General features: G+C 42.6%; 1 protein-coding gene and 1 pseudogene across 2 annotated transcripts; both read right to left on the bottom strand.

Moving 5' to 3' along the window:
• Positions 1-486: 486 nt before the first annotated feature.
• On the bottom strand, positions 487-1496 carry LOC311017047 (transcription factor HES-2-like; the record flags this gene model as incomplete). Its single annotated transcript, XM_084015161.1, has 4 exons — positions 487-902; positions 1007-1094; positions 1208-1303; positions 1407-1496. The coding sequence occupies 4 exons, from the start codon at positions 1494-1496 to the stop codon at positions 562-564; spliced, it is 615 nt and encodes a 204-aa protein (XP_083871287.1). The 3' UTR covers positions 487-561.
• Positions 1497-11616: 10120 nt separating this feature from the next.
• LOC311017851 (transcription factor HES-2-like) lies at positions 11617-12660 on the bottom strand (annotated as a pseudogene). Its single transcript, XR_014599284.1, has 3 exons — positions 12357-12660; positions 12065-12248; positions 11617-11960 (listed from the first exon to the last, which is right to left on the bottom strand). The product of XR_014599284.1 is annotated as a transcription factor HES-2-like (transcript).
• Positions 12661-13855: the final 1195 nt, after the last annotated feature.

The raw sequence follows: 13855 nt of genomic DNA on the forward strand, positions 1-13855 counted from the left end.
ATGAGACACTATTCTGGCAAACTGACGAATAACAATGTTTAAACGAAACACAACACAATATATTACCACGACATCGCAGTTTTATTTGTTTTTATATAACATATATACAACATTTGCTGTAAAGAGCAAAAATAAAAAAAAAACACATCTCAACCGAGATACTTTACAATGACATATAATGTCTACAGAGTTCATCTGCACAGACGCGGTACACTGACGTCCATGGTGCAAATTCATACAGACTGACCCTTTGGGTCTTACAGGGCTGTTTCAACGGCCCATAATCACTTAGTCCGCAAAGAGGACTAAATATTTAACGTATACATACATGCAGATTTAAAAAAATACGACTGTCTAAACGTGTCACCTTTACAGGACAACAGACCCGTGCGCAAAACGTAAGTATATAATACTCAACCAATACGATTTAACGATGAATTCTGGCTTTTCATCAGCGGGAACGAGGCAGTGAATCAAGTGTATATTTACAAATGATGAACCTACATATGAAACACTTCACAGTTAGCGTTCATGGAGAGCCGGTCATTTAGCTCGTGAAGTCTACCAAGGTCTCCACATGGCAGCGCTGACAGCCTGCGGGACGGACTGCGCTCTGCTGGGAGCCACTGCGCCGCCGCCGCTGCTGCTGCTGCGGGACTGGCTCTCCAGTCTGGAGCCGAAGCTGGATTTGAGGCTCAGGAGTCTCTGTTGGATCTGAGGGAGAGTCTTGGAGCTCTGAGCGCAGCAGTTCCGGCAGGTCGGAGTGACGCTGGCCGACATGGACTGCTGGACGAAGTCGTTAACCCGCTGACACGCGTCTTGATCCAGGCTCGTTTTGGGAAGCAGAGTGGAGACGCGCTGGAGGCAGGCTTTGTAGCCTTCTCTGTAACTGTCTGCGGAGTCTGAAAAAGACAATGCGATTTAATTTCATTGTTCAACAACTATACGAGTCCAGTGTCTGCATATGTATCAACAAAAGGGTCAAACAAGCAGAAGCATAACTCACTTTTCGTGCTAACTGGGGGGATGTCGCCGAGGAACCTCACGGTCATTTCCAGGATGTCTGCTTTCTCAAGCTTGGAGTAGCGATTCTTCTGGAGAAAACAATAAAAAGCAAATGTTAAACATATGAACCTGAACACTGCCGCTGCTTTATATCTGAAAAGTGTTTCTACGCGTCTGTATTTGAGTTAATATAACAACTTACATCTCGGCCTGTGAGAGGAAGGATGAGGTTTTTCAAATGGTCCAGGCTGTCGTTAATACGGGCGCGCCTTCTTTTTTCCATCAGAGGTTTCATTGTCTGCAAAGAAAACATGATATTTAGCATTCATTCATTACAGGAAGTGCAAATCAACAGCGAAAATGTTTAAGATAATGAGGCAAAATGCAGGGACGTCGCTTACCTTTCTGAGCTCAAGAGCTTCTTTTCTTTTGGCCACAGTTGGCCGAGGAGAAAAAGACTGGAGAGCTTCACAATTCATGTTTGGAGACATTTTTCAGAGTCGTCTTTGTGTCAGAGACGCGTCCAGAACCGAAGTCAGGGAAGGTGTGTCTCTAACGGCCAAGGGCTGCGGTATATATGCCGGTCTGTGGCGTCGGTTAACGTGCGTCACGGGTACGCCCCCAAGCCAACACGAAACTATTAGGACCGCGCGTATTCGACAGATACAACACTAAACCATCACATTTGGCCAGATAACCATCTGTCTTTTTTTTGTTATCCATGCATAATAACTGCAGTGCGTGTCTGCGTTATGATCCAAGTACCACATTTTTAAAATCTGCGTCCACAAGCCGAATAAATGCGTGCGTAAAGAAGCGTAAAGTTTGGACGAACCGAATGCTCTTTCACCAAATATATAAATACATGAATCCGCAAACTCTACAGTTTATATCATATTAAATAATACACAATGAGTTTCTGTATTTCACATGTATGACATATAGCAGGTTATTCGTAAAATACTGATAAACAGCTTCTGCTGCGTAATTACGCACGTGATTGGGAACTAAAAACAGGCTACATAGCATTCATTTATGTTGAGATCTAACAATGAAACATAACATGTTTCATAAAAAGATAAAAACATTTCCACAACATATCTCAGTGTAAATTAAATATATCTGTTTGCCTGCTGTCCTGTTGCTCTTCCATACGTTTGTTTTCTGTATTTTATTGTGTGGAATTTGCCAACGTTTGATTACATATATTTTGCATTACATATAATTTTTTTTAAAAAGTAATAAGCAAACTTAGAACAATAGGGTGCAATTCATACATTACTGGCATAGGGGTCAGGCTTGCGTGTATGAAAAAGTGTCCACTGAGGCACAGACTCTTACTCCAATCTCATACCCAAGCCACGCTACTTTGAAATAACATCTGCTCTTAGATTTTGACAACAATAGTTTTGCATATGACGTTTTTATGCAGTTTCTGCCGGGGGAGGGGGGGGGGGGGGGGGGGGAGGCAGTGTCTACCTGTAGGGTGTATCCCGCTGCTACCAACGCCTCACGCAAGCCGGTGGGGGCTGAAGAACAGAGGGTGGGTGGCGAGGGAGCATATACTTAAATCACAATAGCCAGCTCGAAATATAAAATCAGCTTGTCATAGCTATGACATGATTATGTATGACACATATTTATTTATTTACTTGTTTATGTGGTGTGTTTAGCCATCGCGTCATGTGATGAATGAATCTTTGAATTAGAGCTTTGGGATTTTTAGTTTGAAAATAAAACATAAATAAATAAAAAAAAACAGGAAAGAGACGACAACCCATCAAATGCCACAGCATTCAGGGAAACCACGCGCGCAGCACGCGCCACGGCGACCAGATGGCTGTCTGTTACCGAGCCGACAACACCACCCCTCCCCAACCTCCATCCATCGACCCCGCCCCCCATACACGCCTCCTGCACAACACCAGCATCCTGAACTCCATGTCTCACCACCGTGGCTCTATCCATAGCTCGCGCGCGCACGCACACACACAGCCTGCACTGCATCTCTTTTTCTATACAACTTTACACGCACGACACATGATCTGCACGCAGTTCTGGCGTGGGGGCCCCATCTGTATGCATCTTATGGCTCCATGTTGCTGTCCAACTGAAAGAAAGCATGCTCACCCCCCCGTTTGGAAACTCGCAATGCAATTGTCTGCTTCAGCTTGACACCTGGATACTTTGGCGTCCAAGCTTTCATGAAATGCTTGTTTATCAATATTATACGCGGTGATGACGAAGCACAAGCTCAATCTGTTGAGGATGAAGATTGTTGGAGATGAAGATGCTGGTCTGGGAGAGCAGAATCTTAAAAATCCCCCAAAACCAAATGCGAGAATTATTATATTATATTATATTAAATAGATAGATGGATAGATGTATATCTATATACAGTATATATATATATATATATATATATATATATATATATAGATAGATAGATAGATAGATAGATAGATAGATAGATAGATAGATAGATAGATAGATAGATAGATAGATAGATAGATAGATAGATAGATAGATAGATAGATAGATAGATAGATAGATAGAGAGAGAGAGAGAGAGAGAGAGAGAGAGAGAGAGAGAGAGAGAGAGAGAGAGAGAGAGAGAGAGAGAGAGTTGGGACAATTCAGATTTGTATTTCTATAACTTGAAATAAAAAATAAGTCACAATATTGTTGCCCTGAAACTGAGAGGCACACTTGCTGCACGCGCCCCTCTCCGCCCCGCTGGGATGGTTAGGGGAGGGGGAGGGGAGAGGAAGGGGGCGGTGGGGGTTGCAGGGAGGTACACTTCTCCTCCGTTTTACTCTTACGGTTAGAGTCCTCTTTTGTGTTTTCAAGCAAATTCGGCGTCGGTAACCCATCTGTGCAGGCCGGATAACAGGGAGCCTTTGTCTGCAAATGTTCCGACACTTCATGGGAATTAAGAGTCACGTGCGGGCTGCGGGATGGGGGAGAAACAGCGAGACGGACTCCACCTGACTTTTGCTTCATCGATGTGAGCTGAGAGAAAACAGGCGCCTTCCCCCTCAAACAAAGAGAGCATCATATTCCAGCTATATCAACCATAGACAAACATATTCTTGACGATATGTAATGAAAGCAATCCTGAGCGTGTGAGCATAACAAGTGATTCTACCAAGCATGTTCTTGTGGCAGTAAAATAGGTCAAAATAAGAATATCCCAATTATAGGAAGGAAAAATTAATGTTACCACGTGCTTCTCAAGCAAATGCCCTGCAGTGTTCTGCAGTGTTCTTCCATTTATTTGACTGGTTTTGCAAGGGAAGTCACTCATCATAATCTAATCTTAATTATGATTAATTTGTTATGAAGATTTTTTTTGTGAGGATTCATGACTTTGTTCTTCCAAAATTAAATTAAAATTGAAATTCCAGAAAACCGGAAAGAACTTACAAGCTGCAAGTGTTGGACAAATAACATCTATTGAGCAAAGCATTCAATCTATCACAGTGTCAGGAGGGTTTCCTGTTAGCAGCTAACTGGTTTTGCTTCCACGTGTCAGTGCAGAGGATCGTTTCCACAAGGAAGGTTTTAAAGAGAACACACTGCATGTTTGCAAATACACGGGCTATCTCCATTTCTTAACCACTTCATTCCACTCCATTCAAATGAATGACAAATGTGGCATCCCACCTGAAACCTGTTACTGGAATCAAACAATATAATGTGATGCCAACACTCGCAAACACTCATCCAACTGCAAATCTCCAATAAACGGCTAAAAGAGACACATAAAAAGAAGAATCAAATTGGCAACTGGAGCAGCTGGAGCAACTTCCAAAACATCTAAATTTCATAATTCAAATCAAAAGCAGCTCCAGTTTGTAAAACAGGATTTTTATTTTTAAAAACATTGAGTCTCAGGCCCAAGCAAACTCTGATGTCATTTTTCTTTGAATAAACTGAACATGATGTGTAAAGTTGAGTTCACACAGTTTGACAGTGTAAAATCAACGCTATCACCAGACAAGAACGTCAAGATTCGGCAATTCCTACAAAATCCCAGAATAAACAAAATGAATAACATTTTCTCTCTAGAATATCTGTGTATGGTAACTATATGCACAGCATGGTTATGGGTGGAGAGAGATTTAGCAGGTCTGTCTGCACAATACTCACGAGCACCCAACCCCCACTGGGAACACAGTTTGGACAAGGAAAACTGAACAACAGTGGATTTCAGTTTTTAGAGGTTACCCTATTATGGGACAATTTTATTTTAGACATCTTTCGTCCACTTAAAAAAGGTTTATGTTTACAATAAACAATAAATGATAATGTGTACAACCCTTTTTGTATTATTTCCATCATGTGTATTATAGTGTGGTGCAATGCTGTCAAATGTTTTGTGCATTGTTTTTCTTTCATCTGCAAATTATGGCAATGACACATCACATTAGGTATTATACAACTGGCTGAAAAATAATTAAGCTAAGAGTTGGCTTTTATTTTGCAAATAAGTCCTGCTTTTATATTGAGACCAAAAAAAAGGGGGAAAAAGTCTTTGCCACATTTCTGTCGGTCTGTATTGTAGACATCATAACTAACTGCTGCCAGAACCGTCGTTGTTTAAACGAGAGGGTTGGCGGGGCCTTCACACAGACTCACGTATTGTTTCACAATTTTGTTGTTCCAAATAAGGCAGGGAAAATGAGTACAGAGCAATGGAAAAGATAATTAATCTCTGCTGCTCCATCTGACTGGAACATGTTTCAGTCAGACTTAAATCCATTAGCTATGAATTGGAGTCGAGCCATTCCAGCCGTTTAGCGTTTATCAAGTTTTTCTTTTTTTTAGATGATATTGTGATCACTTGACAACTGTTTTAGGATTTTTATTTATTTGTGTTTTAAAGAATTTAATTCTAGTGTGCCTCTGTTTCTATTACTTGTATTGTACTTTTCAATCCCGTGTGTTTTTCAGCACATATGCTGCCATGCTTAGTGCCTCTGTGCCGTCCTTCAGACCAGCCTTATCTAGCCACTGGTATGATTCCTCCATATCAGCCACTTCTGTCCTTCCATGATGGTTCTCCCTCATCCTCGGGTTTCTGCTGTCTGAGATATCCACTGAGCAGCTCATCACTTCAGGCCATCTTCCTGATGTACTCCTGGATGTTGGTCCTGGAGGCTCTGACGCTCAGTAGTCCTCGGTCTCCATCCTGCAACTTAGTGTACAAGTCTCGGAGTCCTGGACTTGGGGTGAAACCTCCATGCATGGTGAGGAGCTTACTTGTCTTGATATCAGTGGTATCTCTTCCTTTGGCCATGTTATTACACCAGCAGGGTACCTGATGACCGGCAGTGCGTACGTGTTGATGGCTTGGATCTTGTTCTTTCCATTCAGATGACTTTTTAGGACCTGCCTTACTCTGTGTAGGTATCTGGCTGTGGCTGACTTTATTGCAGCCTCTTCCATTTAGGACTCCAAGGTATTTGTAGCTGTCCTGGACATCTGCCATGTTACCGTCTGGTAATTCAACCCCTTCAGTGGTGATCATCTTGTTTCTCTTGGATACCATCCGACCACACTTATCTTGCCCGAATGACATCCCCATGTCGTTGCTGTAGATCCTGGTGATGGGGATCAGTGAGTCAATGTCAAGCTCATTCCTGATGTCATCCATGTAGAAGAGGTGGCTGATGGTGACTCGGTACCGGTATTTAGCCCCTCTTAGTGATGATCTGGCTGAGGGGGTTCAGGCGGGGACAGAGCATCTCCTTGGTTTATGCTGCACTTGATGGTAACTTGTGCTGTTGGCTTTGAGTTGTCTTCCACAGCCCCAGTGAGTTATTGATGAAGGCTTGTGTGTCCTGTTGATGTTGTACAATTCCAAGCATTCCAGTATCCATGTGTGTGGCATTGAGTCATAGCTTGTAATCAGTCCAGGCCTTATAAAACCATTGCTAAGGCTGTGAGTGTTCCCAGGAGCACAGTGGTGTCAATCATTGTGAAATGGAAAAAAGTTCAGAACCACCAGGCCAAACGGAGTAACCAAGCAAGAAGGGACTTCAGAGATGCTCGATACATAAACTGGAAGAGCTGTTGGTCGTTGCCATGCCATTTGAAAGGTCCCTACTTTGCCTAACTTTAGAGATGTAGGACAGAGCGTGTAAGTATTGTAAGATGGACTTAATGTATGACTCATCTGCCTAAAGACAAATAACTATATTATCAGAAAATTGTGAATGCTGTGCCAAATTGTGCCAAAAGCCTTTTTTAGAGCTACAACACAGGCAAATATTTTCCCTTTGTGTTTCTAATGAACGTGGTTTTTGATGACTGTGTGTAAATATGGTCTGATGTTTGATGGTACGCAGGACATTGTGAGATATGACAGTATTCTAGAGTTTAGGATGCTATAGGTTACTGACCGAACACATAAAACAGTAATGTGAACATTAACACAACATTAAGATTGATTATATTATTATATATACAGTATATAGTGTTTGTGTCTGTGTGTATGTATTTGTGTTGATGTATGTGTGTCGGTCGTTCACTGTCCGTTTTGTTGGTGGCATGGGTGTCTCATTTGATTATCATTATCATCATATTTATTACAGATACATAAATAACTGATAGACCTAAATGAATTATAACAAAATGAGTAAATGATTAAATAGAAAGTTTGTCAAGAATACAATACAACAGGAATAGTCGTAATTAACCTTTCTCTAATATGGTGGCAGACTGTCATATTGTGCGGCTGAATGTATGAATTGTGGTTCTTCTGCTAAACACAGTTTCATCAGGTCCTCACGTGTTGTCTCTGCTGCTGTCAGCTGTCCTGGGAAGCTCTTTCTGACAGCCTCATACAGCGAGGGGGCAGACGAAGAGAAAGTGGACCTCGTTTCCATTTCCGATAGTGAACAGTGTTAACACATTCTCTCTTCTCTGGTATCCAATCGTTACCAATACGACCTGTTTCGATTTATGGTTAAGATGAAGAAGATGGAGCTCTTGGTTTTCGAGCTGGTAGGTTTCCTTGAAGATTCTCAGATGGTCGGTTTCTGGGCAGAGACTGTTCCTCCTGAAGGCTGTGTAATGGTAGGATTCAGGATCAGCTAAGTGAACCTGGAACTGGAAAGCTCTTTGCTCTCATGTGGAGAGACAGAGGGAATTCCCCCAGCTCTGCTCTGTATATTCGTGATTTGGGCTGTTTTTGTGGACCTTGAGGATTTCTTTACAGAACTGTAGGTGAAGTTTTTCAAGGGCGGTTGCGTCCCAGGACGTCTGCCACTGGTTCATTAGAGGGCCCTGCACTTCACGTCCATACATGAGGATGGGTTTAATGATATTATTGAATCATTTTAGCCAAATGTTAAACAGGGGATTAGAGATTTCCTTATCTTATAGTCGGCCCTGCATGCCCTGTTTTTTCAACATTTCTGAGCTAATACTGTCTATACCACAGGCTTTAATGCTTTTGAGTTGGTGTTATAGTTTGTTTATAGTGATGAGTTAAATTCAAGGGCACATTGGTTGTCCTTCACAGCTTTTTCCATTTTCTTCTTTTTCTTCTTCTTTTTTAAGGAATATTTCCCCATCATTTCCAAAAGCTATTATCATTGATTGCTTTTTAAATTTTGTTTCTCTTTCCATGTGATGTATTATACAGTATATCTTATGTATAAGCTTTTTGTATTGTTTTAGGTAAATTTAGGTAAATAAATTAAATTGCGTCTCATGGTCATTTGGGTTGCTGTGTTTTCTGTTTGACAGTTACAGCACTTTGTCAACCAGTTTAGATTCTTTCACCAGTTGAATACGTTTTGAAGATGTTGTGTGACCAAATTTATGTTTTCCTCATTAGGTTGATATTGGGTGTTCAGAAAAGCATCCAACATGTTTTGAATTTGTGCAGCGTTGTGTAGATAGTAGGGCTCTATCATGTCCATTTAAATTCTTTGGAAGAGGAAACAACCTCAATTCAATTCAATCAATTCAACTTTATTTCGCCATGCATACAGATACTAGGAATTTGATTTGGTTGGAATGGAGATAGTGCAGTATTAAATAAAATTAAAGTGCAATGGAGTCCAAGTTTAAGGGTTATCCAGAGGGGAGAAGATTAAACAGACTATTGGCAGGATGAGAGGGGTCGGCCGCAATCTTCACAGCTCTGTTAATGGTCCTGGAGCTGTGGAGGTCCATGATGGGGGGCATGATCCGCTCTGCTGCCCGGACGACTCTTTGTAACCTGGCCTTTGCGCGGGCTGACGCAGAGGCAAACCAGACCGTGAGGGAGGATGTTAGCACACTCTCAATGCCGCTCTGTAGAATTGTACCATGAGGGGGGAATGACCTGTAGCCCTTTCAGGCGGCGGAGGAAAAACAAGCGCTGCTGGCCTTTTTTCACGAGTTGGGAGATGTTATTGTCCCATCTGAGTGTGTTGGGGATGGTTGTGCCCAGGAACTTAAAGTGCTCTACCACAGTAAAGGATGAGTTGTTAAAGACCAGAGGAGGATGAGTCGGGGTTTTTTTGTGGAAGTCCACTATCATCTCCACAGTTGATGTTAAGCTCCAGGTAACTGACTGCACACCAGGACTCCAGGAGACTCATCTCTTGTTGGTGTTGGAGATGAGGCCTATTATGGTGGTGTCGTCCACATATTTGATGGTTTTGACAGAAGGGTCTCTAGAGGTGCAGTCATTGGTGAACAGGGAGAAGAGCAACGGGGACAGCACACAACCCTGGGGGGCACCGGTGTTAACTGTGCGGGGCTGTGAGAGATGTTGGCCCAGCCTGACATACCAGGTTCGTGGGTGCCAGGGACTTTTTCAGAAACAAGGTTATTTGACTATGGTCTGATAAGGGTAATTGGGGCAATACTACAAATGCATTTATATATTCTGTTTCAACATCAGTAATGGCATAATCTACAACACCAAGTCTACAATAGCAAGCACAGGGCAGTATGTGAGTCTGCCCAGAGAATCTCCTCTGATTCTGCCATTAACAATGTACAAACTCATGTCTTAACAGATCTGGAGTATCTGCTTGCCAGTTTTGTTTTTACGCTATCATTGATTTGTCTCTGTGTGTTTATGTGGTTGTGGTATAAAGGGAAATGTCCAAACATATGTTTGTTCCCTTCAGAGTAAAGGAAGCTTTGTTCCCTTCTGGTATTAAGGTCAGATATGAAGATTGATCCTAAACTTTGAAAAAAAAAAGGAGATTTCTTTTTGGAGTTCCTCAAAGTTTTCTTTAAGGTGGAAGACGTTTTGCACGTAGATAAACATCTCTGTTGTTTTCCAAGATACTTGAATACATTTTAATCGAAATGTGCATTTTACCTTTTTTGTACTTTTTTTTTGTAAAATTGTGTTTGCACAGTGCTCAGCTAATTTTTTGCTTCAAACATACTATTTTGTTATTAAACAGACAGTTTTCTGCTAAACAAAATGCATGTAAAATCATTGTCCCCTCTACGATAGAGACTTACATCCAGTGAAGCAGAGGGACATCATAAGGATTCGTTTGTGGAGTCAGTTGTGCAAAAGAAACATCAATAAACATCATGCATGATCATTTGCTGGTATAGAATAAAGAAGTGGTAAACAGTAAACATTGCTAAAATTCAGTTTAAGTCTGCTAGCCACCCACAGATATCAGATAAGTAAGATTAATGCTTTTTTAAAACTGAAATATTAAAGTGATCTGACCATAATTTTGCCTTTATACTATAAAGAAGTGTCTTTGAAAAGCGCTGTGTGAAACCAACGTATTGTCATTATTATTATTATTAAGCCATAATCACAGGAAAACGCTGGCTGATATTGCATTGGGAAACGTTATTAAAATGACTAAGAAACAAGTGTGTTTTGGGTGACGTCAAGTCATTGTAATTCACAACTGCAGTCATCTCAGTGTGTGTCCCATCACACAACCAGTCCAAGTTCTTCCCACCAATTTGGCGGCAACCAGGCGCCTCACATCTGCAACAATAGAGCAGCTGCTCATCCGCGTCAATAGGCTCAGGCTGACCTGCGGCTTTGTGCGTTTGCGCGCCTTTTCCCTTCCTTTCATATACGTGAGATTCCTCTGGTTAAGACGTCTGGAATTAATGAGACATTTGAGGTCCTTGGAAGAAGAATAAATCAAATATCCAACACAACCATATTCGAGAAATGAGCATTTATTGAAAAACCTTTGTCGATGACAAAACATTGGAAGTGTCACAAAACATATTTGATTTCCTTACAAAACGCCATCCTATTTAACACACAGTGTTTACAGACTATTCTTTTGCACAGACCAAAATACTTTTAAGTCCAACGTGCAAACCTCAAACAAAATAACCCTTGGGGTTTTACAAAAGTGTTGTCTACAACCCGTATCTCTGAAACCCCAAAGAGGATTGCATTTTAAAAAAGCCCATAGACTTCTGTTTCTTTAAGATCTGTGCTCTTGTGCTCTCTGGCATTAAACGCAAAATGAGCCAAACGCTGAATTAAATTATTGTACAGCGACTCAAACCATTCTTGATCGCCAAGACTGCGGTCGTTGGAATACAAATAGCATAAATAACATCACAAAATAAATAACACGCGTGGGATGAATGTCCAGCCGATCTACCAAGGTCTCCACATGGCAGCGCTGACAGCCTGCGGGACGGACTGCGCTCTGCTGGGAGCCACTGCGCCGCCGCCGCTGCTGCTGCTGCTGCGGGACTGGCTCTCCAGTCTGGAGCCGAAGCTGGATTTGAGGCTCAGGAGTCTCTGTTGGATCTGAGGGAGAGTCTTGGAGCTCTGAGCGCAGCAGTTCCGGCAGGTCGGAGTGACGCTGGCCGACATGGACTGCTGGACGAAGTCGTTAACCCGCTGACACGCGTCTTGATCCAGGCTCGTTTTGGGAAGCAGAGTGGAGACGCGCTGGAGGCAGGCTTTGTAGCCTTCTCTGTAACTGTCTGCGGAGTCTGGAGGGAGAAGAGGATTTGATCAGTGACTTGAATTCCGTGCACAATCTCAGTTTATAGATACTTTGTCAAATGCATGCGGTAGTTCAGGAGACGAGGCGTACCTTTGACAGGACTGGAAGGAAGGTCTCTGAGGAAACGGACGGTCATTTCCAGAATATCAGCTTTCTCCAGCTTGGAGTAGCGTGCGTTATCTTTGCCAACCAGGGGTAGAATCAGGCCTTTCAAATGGCTGAGACTGTCGTTAATACGAGCACGTCGTTTCTTCTCCAACAAGGGTTTGAGAGTCTGGAAGAAATCAAGAAAATGCGTTATTCAGCTGTACTTTTAAAAGGCTTGAATGAGAAAACATTTCCAGAAACATAAAGGGCTCTGGCGTTTCTGTCTGTCCCTTACCTTTCTCAGTTCGTTGGCTTGTTTTCTCTGGGCCACGGTGGACCTGGCAGGGAGAGGCTGGCTGGCCTCGGTCGTGATGCTGGGACTCATTTCGTTGGCCGTTTGTTGCTGTGCTTTTTGAGGGGAGGTACTTGCTCTTGGAGGAGCTGAGGTGAAGTGTGCCGCAGATCTGGGGAGCCTCCTATTTATGTGGGTCCGGCGCGTCAGAGGGGAGGGAACACAAGCCATTGCGCTTGGGATTTGACACAGGGGGGGAGTGGGGGCGATGCCTTTGGGAGATGGGCAGAGCTCCTGTCTGGACCATCTGGTCCCGTTGGGACCCTGCGTCTACCGCTGGTATGCGTAGTTCCGTGACGATGTCCCACGTTGTTGCGTTTGAAATTTAAAGCTTTAACGTTCATCCGGGATCCATACAAGCCATATGACGATGCTGTAGTTCTAACACATAGCGTAGCCCCTCTTTTGTTACATTCTACAGCCAGGTTTGATTCTTCATTCGCCTGGTTTTGTTATTAAATTAACAAACTTTCTGTTTACTATCCAGTTTATTTTCACTTTTATTATGTTTGCATCGAAAATCCCCCACAAAGCGCAGACATCTTAGAGATATGGATATGTCTGTATAATAAGATACCATAAAGTTACAGTGGTATAAATTAACCTTTAAAAACTAAGATAAATAATAAATAACAAAATAATAAAAACACACACACACAAACAGTGTATTCATGCTTATAGGGAGGTACATTGCCACCCGCCACAATAAAACAAACACCGAACCATGAGTGATTCTGAGGTGACAAGACTAATCTATTCCTAAAATTAATAAACCAGATACCCAAGCCACGCCATGTATGGATTAACATCTGCTTGTGGACCCTCAGCAGCTTGTTTCCAATATCAACAGCACGATGTTTACCTGGAGCGGTGGGGGAGGAGACGGAGTGACGTGCCAACCTGCACGCAGAGAGGTGCGTTCATACTCCGCATTATATTCACACAAAGGAGTCATGCAGTCTGCTCTAACACTAAAACACGCTGAAGGAGGCATATGATTCAGTACAAAGCTGGACCTCTTTTGAAGTGATATTGGCTTCAAAACTATATTAACGCAGTGTTAAATATATCATTGTAGATATTTAAAAAATAATATATTAATAAAAAATATTTTTTTTCTTTCGAAACACTGTGGACCAATCTCTACTGCTGACCATTAAACCGAACACCGTGCAGCCAGATACCAGTAGGATTCACGCGTTCGGCACGCGCCACCAGCGCGCAACAGATGGGAACCCCCCCCCCCCCTCTTCCCATCCCCCGTCTCTACACACTAGACACACCCCCCTCCTCTGTTTCCCACTATCACTCCGCTGCTGCTCCCATCAGCATCCCGGCTCTTGCGCCCCCTCATCAACATCATCGTCATCATCATCGATGTGCTTCAACCACGCGTTTTGTCTTTTTTGGAAGGGGGGCTCTCAGACACAATGGCGCAGTTA

The sequence above is a fragment of the Eutrigla gurnardus genome (assembly GCF_963514095.1).
Source record: "Eutrigla gurnardus genome assembly, chromosome: 8".
In the NCBI taxonomy this organism is placed as follows: Eukaryota; Metazoa; Chordata; class Actinopteri; order Perciformes; family Triglidae; genus Eutrigla; species Eutrigla gurnardus.